This window comes from Cetorhinus maximus, chromosome 4 (genome assembly GCF_964194155.1).
Source record: "Cetorhinus maximus chromosome 4, sCetMax3.hap1.1, whole genome shotgun sequence".
NCBI lineage: Eukaryota > Metazoa > Chordata > Chondrichthyes > Lamniformes > Cetorhinidae > Cetorhinus > Cetorhinus maximus.
Genome location: NC_135882.1, coordinates 27,171,396 through 27,187,580, shown reverse-complemented (window position 1 = coordinate 27,187,580; position 16,185 = coordinate 27,171,396). Strand labels below are relative to the sequence as shown.

The 16,185-nt window shown below is 43.4% G+C and overlaps 1 protein-coding gene across 1 annotated transcript in view; it reads left to right on the top strand.

The window, feature by feature from the left end:
• The window catches only part of LOC144679409 (neuropilin and tolloid-like protein 1), a 78,688-nt gene that overhangs the window by 45,355 nt on the left and 17,148 nt on the right, over positions 1 to 16,185 (top strand). The window contains exon 5 of the mRNA XM_078539767.1: positions 111 to 224. Coding sequence (XP_078395893.1) covers positions 111 to 224 — 114 coding nt within the window. The remainder of the gene's footprint in view (positions 1 to 110; positions 225 to 16,185) is intronic.

Below are 16,185 nucleotides of genomic sequence, written 5' to 3'. Positions count from 1 at the left end.
CCCTCAACTAGAGAGGGGCAGTTGTTGTCTGAAAGTGCCTGCCAGGCAGTTTATGTCTCACCCTCCACTACAGGTAGATGCATTTGAACTTACCTATGTTTCTTTTCCAGCTCCCTGTGAAGGTAGCGCTTTCTTTTGTCACAGCAACATGTGCATCAATAACACATTGGTCTGCAATGGCGTGCAAAACTGCGTGTACCCCTGGGATGAAAATCACTGCAAAGGTAATAGCCTCTTCCATTTTTTTCTGAAGAAATTGTCCAATTAAAATACTCAGACTTTCTTCCTTTTCAACTTCCCACATCCTCAAGCATGATGTATACTTCTAAACAACTGTGTGATGAAAAAAAGTAATCAGTTTAAATATGTTTATATTCAAGTCATCCACCTTGGACGACATAAGATCCATTTTGGCTCTTGCTGTGCTTATTTCCATGGGAGCACTGTTTCACTTACTGTTAAAATATAAAATGCTGGAGGAGAGGTCTCCCTGCTATTGATCATGGAGGTCTGCTGATCAGCTGACAAGAAAGGGTTGATTGTAGAACAAGGCAGCCAATGAAAGGTCTGAATTTTTTGCACCGTTTAATTAAAGGACAGTAGCTCTGGATCTATAAAACAAAGTGGTTAAGGTTTGTTGCCTTAATTCACTGATTGATCAGCAGAGACATGTAAATTGAATTGCATCTCCACAGACAGACTGCTGTTATTCTTTGACTGCATAGTATGAATTCTGTCAAGCTCTACTTTGTATTTAATTCTTGTGTATATCCACAGCATCGTCAAGGGTAAACTGGGTTTGAAAGAAAGTAACAAATGCTGTTTGACCTGTAAGAGAATAGAGGTTGGATCTTGAAACGGTGCTGGAGTCTTCTAAAAAGTGAATGCTTGAATCGCACAAGGCAATTCAGAAAAAGGGCCCATTCGGACTCCATGGAGATTGGAGCAGGAGAGGACACTGCGTTCCCAATTGAAAAGTGAATGTTGCTTATTAGCAATGGGGTGTTTTGGTAGGGGGGGGATGGGTGGAATCCTCTTCCTTAGTCCCACCTGAAATCAAAATTGGGCCAGAATTTGACAGGGAATTAGGGAAATTTCAGGTGTTGAGGCCTAACACTGCCTTAACTGCCCCATCAAGAAATTTCTTCCCTTTCTGTTTCTTCCAGGACCAGCTGTGCTTCCCTGTTTGCTACATAGTGGCTGTGGGTTGGGGGAGGGGGCCAAGATGTAGTGGGTCACACAACATTCTCCCCTGTCTGTCTCGTGCAACATCACACCCAAAGCTTCCGTACAGAAGCTGGCATAAGGTTCCAGGAAGTGACTGTAAAGGCTTTGATACGAGAGCAAAATCTGCATGCGAGTGCTGGTGTAGTAATTGTAAGTTAAAACTTTCATGCTGTTATGAGGATCAGGTGACTGTACAGATCAATCAGCCCTAAGCATGGGTAATCTTAGGGGTGGAATTTTTCTAGCCTTGGTCTCGGTGCAAGCATGTAGCTTCATCAGGAGCTCTATAAATAAAGTTTACTGTTTCTTACAAGAAACCTGCCCGGTACTTCAAGTTTATTACAATTGGCAAAAAGGGTAAACAGCTTGAATGCTGTAGATTGCCTCTTGGATGTGAATATGTTGATTTTTAAGGGAAGAAAGGAAAGTAAACTTGCCAGTCATGCCACTCTTCGGCAGAATTGACCCGTGTGACTCATCCATTGAGGACTGGAGTCAGTACATAGAGCGCCTAGGTATCTACATTGTGGCAAATGAAAAATCCTGGAAGCAATTCTTCTAAATGTCTGTGAGAGCAAAACCTATAACCTAATCCATAGTTTGACGGCTCCAAATGCACCAAATTCTAGATCCTTCACCGAGCTAATAGACCTCGTGAAGGCACATTTCCAGCCTAAACCATTGGTGATCATGCAAAGATTCAAGTTCAAGTCAAGAATAAGGACCCCCAGTGAGTCGATCACAACATACATCATGAAGCCAAAACAGTTAACGGAGCACTGTGACTTTGGTGATACTTTAAATGACATGTTGCAAGATCATTTGGTTTGCAGTGTACGCAACGATGCCATTCAAAACCATTTGCTTGTAGATGTTGATATAGACCTGAAGCGCGCCATGGAGATAGCGCTAGTAATAGAGATAGCGCTGAGAAGGACTCTCAAGCTTTGCAGAATGTGCAACATGGAGTCGTTCTTCAGTTAGGACGAGAACCTATTGCCGGGCATGGTGTGAAAACTAGGGAGATAATGGCAAAGCGGGACATGGTCCCTACCGTTCAAAAAACAAAAAGAAATGCTGGAAGCAGCTCACCAGTGTTCCAGAAATTAAAGTGTTACTGATGTGGGGGAAATCATGTACCAGAAATCTGCAGATTTAAAGAGGCAGAGTGCCATTATTGTCACAAGAAAAGTGCATCTGTAAAACAGTGCAGAGCAAGATCAAGCCAGCCAATCAGACAGCAGGCCAAGTTGAATGAAGTGCACAATATGAATGAACCAGAAGCTATTGATACTGATATATATTCCCAATACAATCTTAAGGCCAGCATAACTGAACCAATCACTGTTACCCTTCAAGTAAATGGAAAGCCTGTAGTCATGGACACAAGAGCATCAATGACAGTGGTGGAGAATACATCTTTAAATACCTCAGAGACGACACCCAGCCATTGTGTTTGGAGCAAGCCACTGCTCAGCTAAAAACATATACTGGAGATGCAATACAGGTGAAAGGCATCACATCTGTACCTGTATCCTACAGGCAACAGACAGCCCAGCTGCCAGTAATTGTTGTAACAGGTGAAAGACCTAGCCTTCTGGGTTGTGATTGGTTGAAAGAGATTAAAGTCAACTGGTTAGAATTTTTTCAAGTCAGAACAGGAGGAATTCCTGAGTACTTAAAATAAGTATGACAGTGTATTCCGAGATGAGTTGGGAAATAAAAGGCCTTCAAGCTAAAAATTTACGTGGGTTCTAAAGCATCACCCTGGTTTTCTAAGATAAGACCTGTGCCTTACATCCTAAAGGAGACGGTGGATGCAGAATTGTGCCGCTTGAAGGAGTTAGGAATAATCTATCCAGTCCAGGTTTCAGACTGTGCATCATGCGTAGTCCATGTGATGAAACCAGGTCAAACCATTTGCATCAAAGGAGATTACAAATTAACTGTGAACAAGGCTGCCAAATTAGACAAATACTCAGCCCCAAGGATTGAAGATCTGTACGCTAAACTTGCCTGAGGAAGATCCTGCACTAAACAGGATATGGGCCATGCGTACCAACAGCTAAGGCTGGACAACACATCAAGAGGGTATGTAACCATTAACATGCACAAGGGCCTGTACCAATATACACGCCTACCCTTTGGCATGTCATGTGCCTGTGTGATTTTTCAAAGAACCATGGAAAGCCTACTATAAGGACGTCCCTGAGTTATAGTGTACCTGTATAATGTCCTGATCACAGGATCAATGGAGGCAAAATATTTGGCCAACCTGGAAGAGGCTCTGAAGAGATTTTTGGAGGCTGGCCAAAATATGTTTGAAAAAAGGGAAGTGCACTTTCCAAGCGACTCAAGTCACATATTTGGGACATCGAGTGGATGCCCAAAGGTTGCACCCATTAGAGAGGAACGTCAGGGAAATCAAGGAAGTACCCTCTCCTACCAACGTCACTGAGCTCAAGTCTTTTTTGGGAATGTAAATTATCACAGTCGCTTCTTGCCTAATCTACCTACAGTGTTAACTCCTTTACACTTACTGTTGAAGAAGAACCCCAGATGGTCCTGGAAGGTACCACAAGAGGAAGCCTTCATAAAACTCAAGAAGCTTTTACACTCGTCATGTCTACCAGTACACTATGACCCATCAAAAGAATTAATACTCACTTGTGATGCATCTCCCTACGGAGTGGAAGCGGTATTGTCACACAAGACGGAGGATGGATCTGAAAGGCCAAAGAATATGTATCCAGGACCCTCTCTGCAGCTGAGAAGGGTTACTCACAAATTGAAAAAGAAGGCTTATCTGTCATATTTGGAGTAAAGAAGTTCCATCGATATTTGCGCTTCACCGTAGTGTCAGGTCACAAGCCACTGTTGGGTTTGTTTAGTGAAAATAAAGCAATCCCATCGATAGCCTCTGCTACAATTCAAAGATTGGCTTTTGTTGGCATATGAGAACACTTTTATGCACTGTCCAGGTGTGCAAATAGCAAATGTAGACGCCCTCAGTCGTTTTCCTTTGCCAGATAGCATTACACATGCTGCAGTACCTCAAGAAGTTGTACTTGTGCTGAATTTCCTGGACTCCTCTGCAGTCTGTGTGAAGCAGATAAAGAATTAGACAAACTAGGATCCAATTTTAGCAAGAGTCCAAGAACAGGTATTGCAAGGATGCTCAAATGCACAGGTCTCTGAAGAATTAAAACCATTCAATGCTCATAATTCTGAACCAAGTTGTCAAGATGGTATCTTGTTATGGGGAGCAAGAGCCATTGTCCCTTCACAATGAAGCAAACCACTATTGACAGAGCTTCTGAGTGCGCATCCAGGCATTTTGAAAATGAAGATGCTCGCAAGAAGTTAAATCTGGTGGCCAAGTGTAGACAGTGATCGAGAAAAAATGGTTAAACATTGTCTCCAATGTCAGGAACAGCAGAAGTTGCCTGTTTCAGCCCCACTGCATCCGTGGGAGTGGCATGGTCGACCCTGGGTTAGAGCACAAATAAACTATGTAGGTCCATTTTTAGGTACCATGATTTTAGTGATCATCGATGTGCAATAAAAATGGATGGATGTGTATGAAGTGAGATCACCTACATCATATGCAACTATTGAAAAGCTGAGTCAATGTTTTACTGTTCATGGCCTAGCACAAGTCATTGTTTCGGATAATGACATTGCTTTTAGTAGTACAGAATTCCAGAGATTCATGATTCTAAATGGGATTAAACATGCCAAAACAGCACCATATCGTCCCTCAATGAGTGGTTTAGCAGACAGAGCAGCACAAACCTTTAAAACAGGCATGAAGAAGCTATCTGAAGGAATGTTAGAAACACAAATTTCAAGGTTTCTTTTCAACTATCACACGACTCCTCATGCAACTACCCGTTCAACACCTTCGGAATTGCTAATGAAATGCCGCCTTCGTACAAGATTGAGCCTAGTATTCCATAACTTAGTGGCAAAGATGGAGAAGAACCGGAGTAGTCAGAAAGCGAATCATGATGTTCACAGTAAAGATCGGAAACTTACTGTGGGAGAGACAGTTTTTGTGTGAAATTTTGCAACTGGAGCGAGATGGGTTCCTGATACAATCATCTCTGAAACGGGATCTTTGTCATATCAAGTGGAAGTGGAAAACAGGATTGTTAGGAAACACGTGGATCATCTCAGAAGTCGAGACATTCCAACAACCAGTTAATCCACCTGAAATCAAAGTCGAACCTTTGATCCTTGAGGTGCCAGTTCAACATAGAATAGATGTCTCTGTTGAAGTAAATAATTCTGAACTGCCATTGTCTAAGGATATCACTGATGCTGCAGTTCCTGGTCAAGCCAATCTAATGGAAGAGTCTCAAGTTGTAGAGTCGCTCTACCTGAATCAGAAAACCACTTCAATTTCACGAAATGTATATATTTGTATATGATTTGGGTTAGGATATTTTTGCAAATAGAGAGCTAAAACAAAATTAAAGGGGGAGGAATGTAGTAATTTCAAGTTAAACCCTTCAAACTGTTATAGGGATCATGCAACTGTACAGACAAATCAACCCTAAGTACGGGTAATCTTAGGGGCGGAGTTTTTTCTAGCCTTGGTCTTGGTACAAGCATGTAGCTTCATCAGAAGCTCTGTAAATAAAGTTTACTGCTTCTTACAAGGAACCTGCCCAGTACTCCAAGTGTATTATAGCTGGAAGCTGAAAGAAAAATAGAAAACCCTGAAACACTCAGAGCTACAGTTCTAAAGGAAGGTCATTGACCTGAAACATTAACTCTGTTTCTCTCTCCACAGATGCTGTCAGACCTGCTGAGCATTTCCAGCATTTTCTCTTTTTATTGTATAAAGACATTGATCTCTGCCTGTGGAGGGAGAACATAGTTTCCTATTCAAAAAAGTGACAACTTTCATTTATACAGTGTTTCTGACATAGTTAATAGCTCCAATGCCCTTCACAGGAGTGTTATCAAACAACACCGAGTCACAAAGTGAGATATTAGGACAGATCATAGAGTCATAGAAACATAGAATATTTGTGGCACAGAAGGAGGCCACTTGGCCCATCATGTCTGTGCCGGCCAAAAAATGAGCCACCCAGCCTAATCCCACTTTCCAGCATTTGGTCCGTAGCCCTGCAGGTTATGGCCTTTGAGGTTTCATATCCAGACACCGTTTAAGTAAGTTGAGGGTTCCTGCCTCTACTATCCTGTCAGGCAGGGAGTTCCAGACCTGCTCTGGGTGAAAACACTTTCCCTCAACTCCCCTTTAATCTTTCTACCAATCACTTTAATCAATGCACCCTAGTCACTGACCTATTTGCTGAAGTAAGTAGGCCCTTCCCATCCATTTTATCCAGGCGCCATCTCTACCCAGATAACCAAAAGCGTGGTCAAAGAAGTTGGTTTTAAGGCATGATCACCAACGGTGAAGAAATTAAAATCAAGGGTGATCATGAGGCCAGAGTTTGAGGATCAAAGATATCTTGGAGGGTTGTAGAGCTGGAGGAGATTACAGATATAGGGAGAGGTGAGACTTAGGAGGGATTTGAAAACATGGATTAGAATTTTAAAATTAAGGTGTTACTTAACGGGGATCAAATTTAAGTCAGTGAGCGTAGGGACCATTGGTGTGAGTTAGGATTCGAGCAGCAGAGTTTTGGATGACCTTGAGTTTATAGAGGGTAGATGATGGGAGGCCAGCCAGGAGTACATGAGAATAGTCAAGTGCAGAGGAAATTAAGGCAAAGATGAGGGTTTCCACAGCAGATAAACAGAGGAGTCAGGCAATGTTATATGGAGGTCAGTGAACTCAGAGGAGAGACAGCATGATGAATTGAGATACACGTTAAAATCATGGAGAATAGAAAGTTGCTCAGGGAAGAGACTGAGGGAGGAAAGCAGTGAAGATACCTTGGTGTGAAAATAGTCTTTTTACTTGGTTGGGCAGTAGAGAATGAGAATTTTAACTGAAAGACAGGAGTGAAATGTGGTGAGATAAGCAATTGAGAAGAACCTGCTAGAGGCAGTAGGGGGACTGGCCAACATGTGACTTGGTGATAACAACCACACCAACACTGTAATGGTTTGGGTGATGGAAGTTATAGCTTGATATGGAGGCTTCACTTAGGGGAAAGATGTTATTATCCCAAGCCATCTTTCCACCAAGACCATGATGCCAATGCAGTCATCCACAGAAAGCTCATGGATGGCAAGGGCCTTGAGCACAAGGGAAAGGACATTCTGGAGGAAATGCAGAGAGGGGAGCTATAGCTGATCCAGTGGGACAGTCCACAGGGTCAGTATTGGAAGAATTGAGTGGGAAGGGAAGGAAGTTGGAAAGATTGGCCTCCAGTGAGTGGAATTGGCAGAAAGGTAGGTGAGGAAGTGAGATGGGGTGGTTAGGAATAATAGTCACAGGATCAATAGATAACAACTGGAGATGAGCTGTAAGATACTTTAAAATGTAAGTAACTGAGCACCGGATTGGAGACACAACACCTGAGTCTTACAGTGTAGTTTAGTGCAGGCCAGTGCAGAAACATAGTTTTGATATCCAAAGAAGTCCAGCCATTCAGAAGCCAAAAGTTGAGAAAAGATCCAGTGCTCATTGAGAAAAGCAAAGATCAAACACAGAGGATGAGAGTGCCAATCTAAAATAGCAGTTATCTTGCAGTCAGGCTAAAATACACCTAAGATTAGAGCTAGGGGAACTTAAGCAGTGGAAGAGAGGAAACTTAGGGAAAAAAGGCAAAGGATGGCAGTGGATGAGGAAGGATAGAAGCTCACAGTAAGGATTTCCCTCAGGGGCTGCCTGTCTGGAAGCCATCTTGAGTCAAAAGAACTCAATTCTTCCTCAAGTAAATCCCAAACCTTTACCAGCTGAAGGTCCACAGTCTTCAGTTTGTCCACTAATCTCATGTTTGGGGCACTTCTGCCCCTTTGAGATGTCTCACTAGCTTGCATGATGATGTAATGGCATCTTCAGGACCTTCCACCTTCTCACAGTTGGGCTCTCACCAGGTGGCCCCAGGATATTCTAATTAACCCTGTCTTAGCAAAGTTTTATTCTTTATATTATTTATAAATTTATCCCACATGTGTAAACTTCTGGTTTATACTAAGTGTCCTCGTACATAACATGAAAGCAGTAATGATGCCATCACCTGACTTTAGAGCCATATTTCCCATTGTTCAATAATAGTTACAAAAACAGAGATGTGAGTAAATTGATGGCAAAATACAGGTGTAAAGTGCTGGCAAGCAGTTCATTTGTATTTATCAGTGATCTGAGAAATTATCTCTCGAAAGTTAGAGTCTAAACTGTGAGCAAAAGTTTAGGAGCAAAGATGGTTTCTGCTCATTTAAAGCCTTACAAAGATCATTAATGAGGAACTCATGGCAGTTTTCCACGACTGTCCACAAGTTGAAAATGAATTTCAGGTAAGGCCTGAATCAGTGAGTAAACATTCACCTTGGGGTTTTAGTGGAACTGAATATTGGTTATACCACCATACCACCTGTTTTACATTACTCAAGACAGATTTCTACCCCAGTGAGTTTAAAAGGCAGGAAGATTTTGGACTATTCCACACCTGCCACCAAAGTCAATAGTATGAGCCCACAAAGAAGCAACAGATGGGAATTTGAAAGTCCCTAAATTAAGTTCAGTTCAAGGTGGAGAAATAGAGTGAAAGGAGCCTCAAAGTTTATTTTTCTATTTTTGCTTAGTCACCATTAAAAGTCCAGAGCAGCTCGAAACTCATGTCAGCTCAGCTCATATGCTGAGATGTTACCAGCAAAGGGCTAGACCGTGTTGCAAAACAACAGTGGGGCTCAGATTGGGTATTTCTCCCATATATTGTGGAGGGCAGGGAGGGCAAAGTAACAAGGAATATTTGAAGGAGAGAGAAAAAGGCAAGGAAATGCAAATCAGTTCAGATGTAATAAAGGAATATTATTCAAGCTATTCAGCACTTTCACATAGATTCAGGTGAAACTACCTAATACCATATTTATTGGCATCCTTGGTAGCCTTTATTTTTATTTATTCTGTGTTTTCTTATTGGCTGGCAGCTTTTTCACATGGTTCTCATGACCTGCACAATTACACTAAGCCAACCAGTTTCGTTTTTAGGTACCAGACTATTCCCATCACCCTGACCCAATTTGGCAACTGAGCAGAATTTGACAAGGTATCTGCACAATACAATGCCGGCTTGATTTGCTTTACTTGCACAACAGCAAGTTTCTCCCTTCAAGAGTATCCATCAGGCCTGTGAGGCTTGTAGCAGGGTTCAGAATTCCCAGGTTCACAGATTAATCTGTGGAAATGCTTCTACTAAGTCAGGCAGAAAGCCCACTGGGAGGCCAATTGAAACACTTAAGTGGCCGATTAAGGGCTGCTTCACATTGTATTGACATCTGCCTCTCCCTTTTCCCGCTTTATTCCACATCTGAGCACAAACTATATCATGAAAATCTTCTGCACTTCTTGAGCTGAAGTGACAAGTTCCTCAACAACCATTATAATCTCCTTCCTCTTTACCAGAGTAGGTAGAACAGAAGAATGAAGTGTAGTATGGTATGTGTTCTCAGCCCAAAGGCAAGTCCTTGGCTCATTGTCTGCAGATTGTTTTAGCCTGAGCTGTTTCCTTGGTACTTTTCCACGCTCAGGGGTAGGGCGAGGAGGCAGGTCCTAAACCTACCTCTACCAGAACAGGAATCAAGCCCACACTTGTTGGTATTATTCTGAACCACACATTAGCCATCTAGCCAACTGAGCTAACTGGCACCCTGCAAGAATGAGTGCTTTTTGTCCTGTTGCTACTTCAGCCGTTTGATCCATCCAAGAACCATTTGAGAGACATTGGGCTGGAATTTTATTTAAAATAATGCTGTGTGAATGATGCATGCTGTTATTAATGTGCAATTTAGCCAGCAGTTTGTGGAGAGATACCCTGTGAATTACAAATCACGACAAGCAGCTTGATAATTTCTGCCGCTCCATTGGTATCTTAGTATAAAGCACATCACAGTCTTAAACTTCTCATGAGTATCATGCACTTGCATCATTTACACATTAACTGCCCATTAAACTCATCATAGAAAAATAAATCTAGTAATTAAACATAAGTACCCTCAGAACAACATGGTAATTGTTGATGCCTGTCAATCAACTGCTCCGGCCCAGAAAGGGAACAAATAAAAGTGTGAAGTCTTATTCCTTCAGGCAGTGAATTGTTGTTGGAAGTTCTCAAAAAATAAAGTTATAGATACAATTTTCTTTGCTTATTTTATCAAGTCTTCTTCTCCCTCTCTCTTTTTTTCTCTATATTTGATTTGATATTGAATTCACCAACTCTAATTTAAGTCCTTCGCATTCCTTTCCCAGGTCATTTCTCAATCGATGAATCTCATTGGTCCCAATATTAACAAAGGTCCCTGATGCAATGTTGTCCTCCCTATGCCGTTATGAGCTTACACTTCCAACAGATTGTAGGACAAAATATTTTGAGCTAAAGGATGGAGGAAAAGGTCTAACTAACCAGAAGTGCCACAAGATGATTCACTCCAGTAAATTTGCATATATCAGGCAGAATCTCCTCACTTTAGTCCCTGCCAGAATGGTAGGACCGGTTTTGGGTCTGAAACCTGACTCTCTGAATGGTGTGCCCAGCCATTACACTTCACCAGAGCAAAACAGTTGTTATCCGGATTCCGCAATCAGTTCAAGAGGGCAGATGGGATGACGTGACTATTATTTAAAGGAAATATTTCTAATTAACAGGCCTTGGCATGGGTCAGAGAAACTACTTATGGTTCTGAGGCTGCAGGATTGAAGATGAGACCAGGGAAGGCTGTCCTGGGTCTCTCACTCTCAACTGGAGGTCCTGCTGTGGGACCTAGGGGACTAAAGTGAGGTGAGCTCTCATAAGGTTGGGAGGAAGAAGACAACTTCCCCAGTCAAACAGGCATGGCTGGATGTGGCTGAGGAAATGAGCAGCAGGATGTGCACCTTCCAACCTGGAGACAGGACACCAAGAGCATGTGGGACCTCAGGAGGGCATGGCAGGTGACTGGCATAACACTTTCAGGTGCCAAGCCTCACACTTTGACTTACTCAGCATTCTCCTTCACAACATTGCTCAGGCCAACACACCTTCCAGTTCCACTCTCTCTCCAGGCACCTCGGATACACATCTTAGCTAACACTCACATTCACCCTCAGCCAATTGCCCTCTCATACCCATGCCTCACAGTCACCCTCTACAGATGGCGTCTCTTACTCCACTCAACACAAGTCGTTATGACCACTCACACCCCTCTGTTTTCCATCCTTGTAGGAGAAGAAAGCACACAACTTGGTGAGAGAGAGAGCGACACACAAGAACATAAGAGTTAGGAGCAGGAGAAGGCCATTTGGCTTGCTCCACTATTCGATAAGATCATGACTGATCTGATTGTGGTTTTAACTCCACTCTCCTATCCACTCCCCCTAACCCTTGATTCTCTTGTCGGGGTGGGGAATTGGTTACACACTAGGGACAGGCACCTTGCTGGCCATTGTCAGTACATGCCCACCTGGTCCACTGGAAAGGAGGCCTTGCTCCAGGAGACTGCAGCTGTCAACATGACCTGTTGTGAGTTGCTGAGCTTCCTGAGGCACTGCTGCTCAGACATGTTGAGAGAGTTGATCCTCTACTTGTAGACCCTGTGTTGGGGGGATATCACCTCCCTTCAGCTGGACCTCAGTGTGCATCCCAACTGTCCTGTGAAGAGACATGAAATGAAGGCTGTTGTTGCTTAGGTTACTCCTGCTGTTGCTGGAGCAGTTGGCGGTGGTGTGGCCTCTGCTCTAGACCTTCGGCAGAGGTGAAAGGTGGAGCTGCATGAGATGCTCCCATGCCATGTTGAAAGTTGTCAGCGGGGAAGCACAGCTAAAGCTGAAGTGCAAGACAAGTGAAATGCCTTCCAATTATGAATCAAGCGGCGAAAGCACTCTCTGAGAGAAGAAATTTTTTGACTTCAGCGGCCATGGCTGGAGCTCTTCAGTGCATTGATCAAAACCTTCCTAGCTTGTCAGTTTCACTGCGTTCCCTCTGTGCACCCACCTGTTTGACACTGGTGAGTTTTTGACAGGTCAGGAAACAGGTTCCCTGTCTAGGAAATCCAGAATTCAGGGTTAAAACTGCTCCAAATGTGTCACTTAACAACCTCAACGATGTCTTAATGACTTTCCTGATAGATCCAAGGGGGTTCCCCAATTTACTTCAAAGTAGCCTACAGAGAAGCCGGAGAAAGGCAGAATCATGTTGGAATCCCAACCTGCTGTCAATTTCAGGGATTTCCCCCCATTCACTCCCGAACCTGCCTTTACTGGTCTGGGAAAACTCTGCCTATTAGTTTTCATGTACTGGACAGCTACTGCTGGCCCTACATTATATCTTCATTGTGAAACCAGTGGAAACCCCAGAGAAGCAGCATAACTGGCTCAGGTGCATCTCTGGGTTTTTTGCTGGTTCTCTTTTGAAATTATGGTGCAGAATGTTGGCAGCCCTGAGGAATTTTTGAGCTATTGAAACCTAGGGAATTAGAAAGTGTAGCCAGCAAAAACTGTGCAGAGTTTTGTTCTGAGTGGAGAAGTCCATCACCTTCCTATATGAAACAATACTGGAGGATTTGCAGTATAACAGCCTCTAAACATCTAAAGCATGTGACAAGTTCAGAGACATTTGAAATAGGGGCCCTCACTATAGAAATCCTAAGGGCTTTCTGTGTTTCATCCAGGATGCTCCAACTGTTGTCATGGAGTCCTGAGGGCACAAATAAATCTTGGAACCCCTGTGAAAGTATTCTTTCAAAGCACTGAGTGAGCATTGGTAGCCACCATTCAAACCTCTTCAAGATATCTCGATGCTGGTTCAATGAAGAGTGCAGGAGGATAGGCCAGGAGCAGCACCAGGCGTACCTAAAAATAAGGTGCCAACCTGGTGAAGCAGCAACACAGGACTACTTGCATGCCAAAGAATGGAAGCAGCATGCGATAGACAGAGCTAAGCGATCCCACAGCCAACGGATCAGAACAAACTCTGCAGTCCTACCACATCCAGTCATGAATGGTGTTGGGCATTGAACAACTAACTGGAGAAGGAGGCTTCATTAATATCCCCATCCCCAATGATGGGAGAGTGCAAAAGAGAAGGCTGAAGCAGTTGCAAACACCTCTAGCCAGAAGTGTCGAGTGACGATCCTTCACAGCCCTCCAGAGGTCCTCAGCATCACAGATGCCAGTCTTCAGCCGTTTCAATTCAATCCACATGATATCATGAAATGGCTGAAGACACTGGATACTACAAAGGCTATGGGCCCTGACAACATTCAGGCAATATTACTAAAGACTTATGCTCCAGAATTAGCCACGCCCCCAGCCAAGCTGCCTCTGTACAGCTACAACGTTGGCATCTACCCGGCAATGTGGTAAATTGACCAAGTATGTCCTGTCCACAAAAAACAGGACAAATCTGGCCCAGTCGATTACTGCCCCATCAGTCTACTTTAAATTATCAGAAAAATGATGGAAAGGGTCATCAACAGTGCCATCAAGTAGCACTTATTTAGAAATAACCTGCTCACTGACGTTCAGTTTGGGTTCTGCCAGAGCCACTTGTCTCCTGACCTCGTTACAGCCTTGGTCCAAGCATGGACAAAGGACTGGACTCAAGAAGCATGGTGAGAGTGACTGTCCTTGACATCAAGGCAGCATTTGACTGAGTGTGTCATCAAGGAGCCCTAGCAAAACTGGAGTCAATGGGAATCGGGGAAAAACTCTTCACTGGTTAGAATCATACCTAGCACAAAGGAAGATGGTTGTGGTTATTGGAGGTCAGTCATCTCAGTGCTAGGACGTCACTGCAGGAGTTCCTCAGGGTAGTGTCCTAGGCCCAAACATCTTCAGCTGCTTCATCAATGGCCTTCCTTCCATCGCTGATAATTGTACAATATTCAGTATCATTCACAACTCCTCAGATAATGAAGCATTTTGTGTCCAAATGGTGCACGAATTGAACAACATTCAGGCTGATACGTGGCAAGTAACATTCGTACCACACAAGTGACAGACAATGACCATCTTGATGTTCAACGGCATTGCCATTGCTGAAACCCAAGTGTCAACATCCTGGGGGTTACCATTGAAAATATCTATCAATAGCATCTGTGAATGAACTGGACCAGCCATCTAAATACCATAGCTACAAGAGTGCATCAGAGGCTGGGAATTCTGTGGAGAAAAACTCTCCTCCTGACTCCCCAAAGCCCGGTCACCATCAACAAGTCACAAATCAGGAATCTGATGGATTGTTATTCACTTGCCTGGGTGAGTACAGCTCCAACAACACTCAAGATGTTCGACACCATCCAGGACAAAGCAGCCCACTTGATTGGCTCCCCATCCAACATCTTAAATTTTCACTCCTGCCACCACCGATGCACAGTAGCAGCAGTGTACCATCTACAAGATGCACTGCAGCAACTCAACAATATCCCTTGTCAGCACCTTGCAAACCCGTGACCTCTACCACCTAGAAGGGCAAGGGTAGCAGGTGCATGAGAACACCATGATTTGCAAATTCCCCTCCAAGTCACACTTCATCCTGACTTGGAACTATAATACCATTCCTTCGTTGTCGCTGGGTCAAAATTTTGTAACTCCCTGCCAAAAAGCACTGTGAGCGTACCTATACCACGTTGGCTGCAGTGGTTCAAGAAGGCAGCTCACCACCGCCTTCTCAAGGACAATTAGGGATGTATAACAAATACTGGCCTTGATAGTGATGCCCACTTCCCAGGAAAGAATAAAAAAAATGTTACCAGTCTTCAAAATGTTCTACAGATTGTAAGAACCTTTCTGCAGTGTCTTGTAGATGTGTGTAACTCACTTCGGCTGCACTAGAACTGTATTTTCTGCCTTTCTAGTGATGATAGCCTAATGAAACATAGTCTTCTGGCTTCCAATTTGCCTTGTATGGCTAATGAGGGTTCTGGGCAGAAGTCATCAGCATAAGATTAGCAGCAGATTCACATCATTGTCAGTTGTGGTCATTCATGTGAATGCAAAACTTATAATTTAATGGGTACACACCTGGAAGAGACAGAGGGGTAGTCACAAAAGTGGTTGGAGATCAGCTGTGATGAATTATCACCTTATTTGCCACCCTCTACGTACCTGATCAGTGTTAGAATGTTGGTCAGGCACCAAAAAATCACTGTGCCATTGTATCAAATAACCTCTGTTAAACTTATAAAAACTTACTTTCATTAGATGCAAATATGACTGGTGGGTGGATCCAAATATATTGAAAGGACTGTTCACTAACCAATGGTGAAGTACTATTTTTCATGATCAGCTCATTCTCATAATTATGCATAGCTTCAAGTGCAGATTTGAACATGTGCAGGGAGCACGGGAGCAGAACATTGCAGTGCAACTGAATTTCCAGCAATGGTTCCCCTGCTCATCTGCTATAAGGTCAACCTAGGACACTGTCAAAAGAGGCATAACCTATATTTGCTCAGCTCTTCTTGGGTCCTGCAACTGAAGGCATGGTGGGAGAACAGATGAACATCAACAGATATTTACCACTCAACTCCACTCCCCTCCCTCATGCTGTTTGTAGCTGTGGATCTGTGGATATTGACAGCTTGGCACTGATCACTGCAATACTGCTTGAATGGCTTGACATCCTTCTGGTGCTCTGCCTGATCCTCCAAGCACCTCAGTTAAGTGATTCCTGTTTGGAAATCCATTGGTGTCAGTACTTGAGCTGGTGGGAGGTGGGGTGCTGTGGAGAAGAAAGCAGCAGAGCAATTGGCATAAAGGCTCTTTTAATCTGAAGTGGCAGCAAAAAAGAAATCCAGAAATGATGCAAAAGTGCAGAATAAATTTACTTCTGGTGT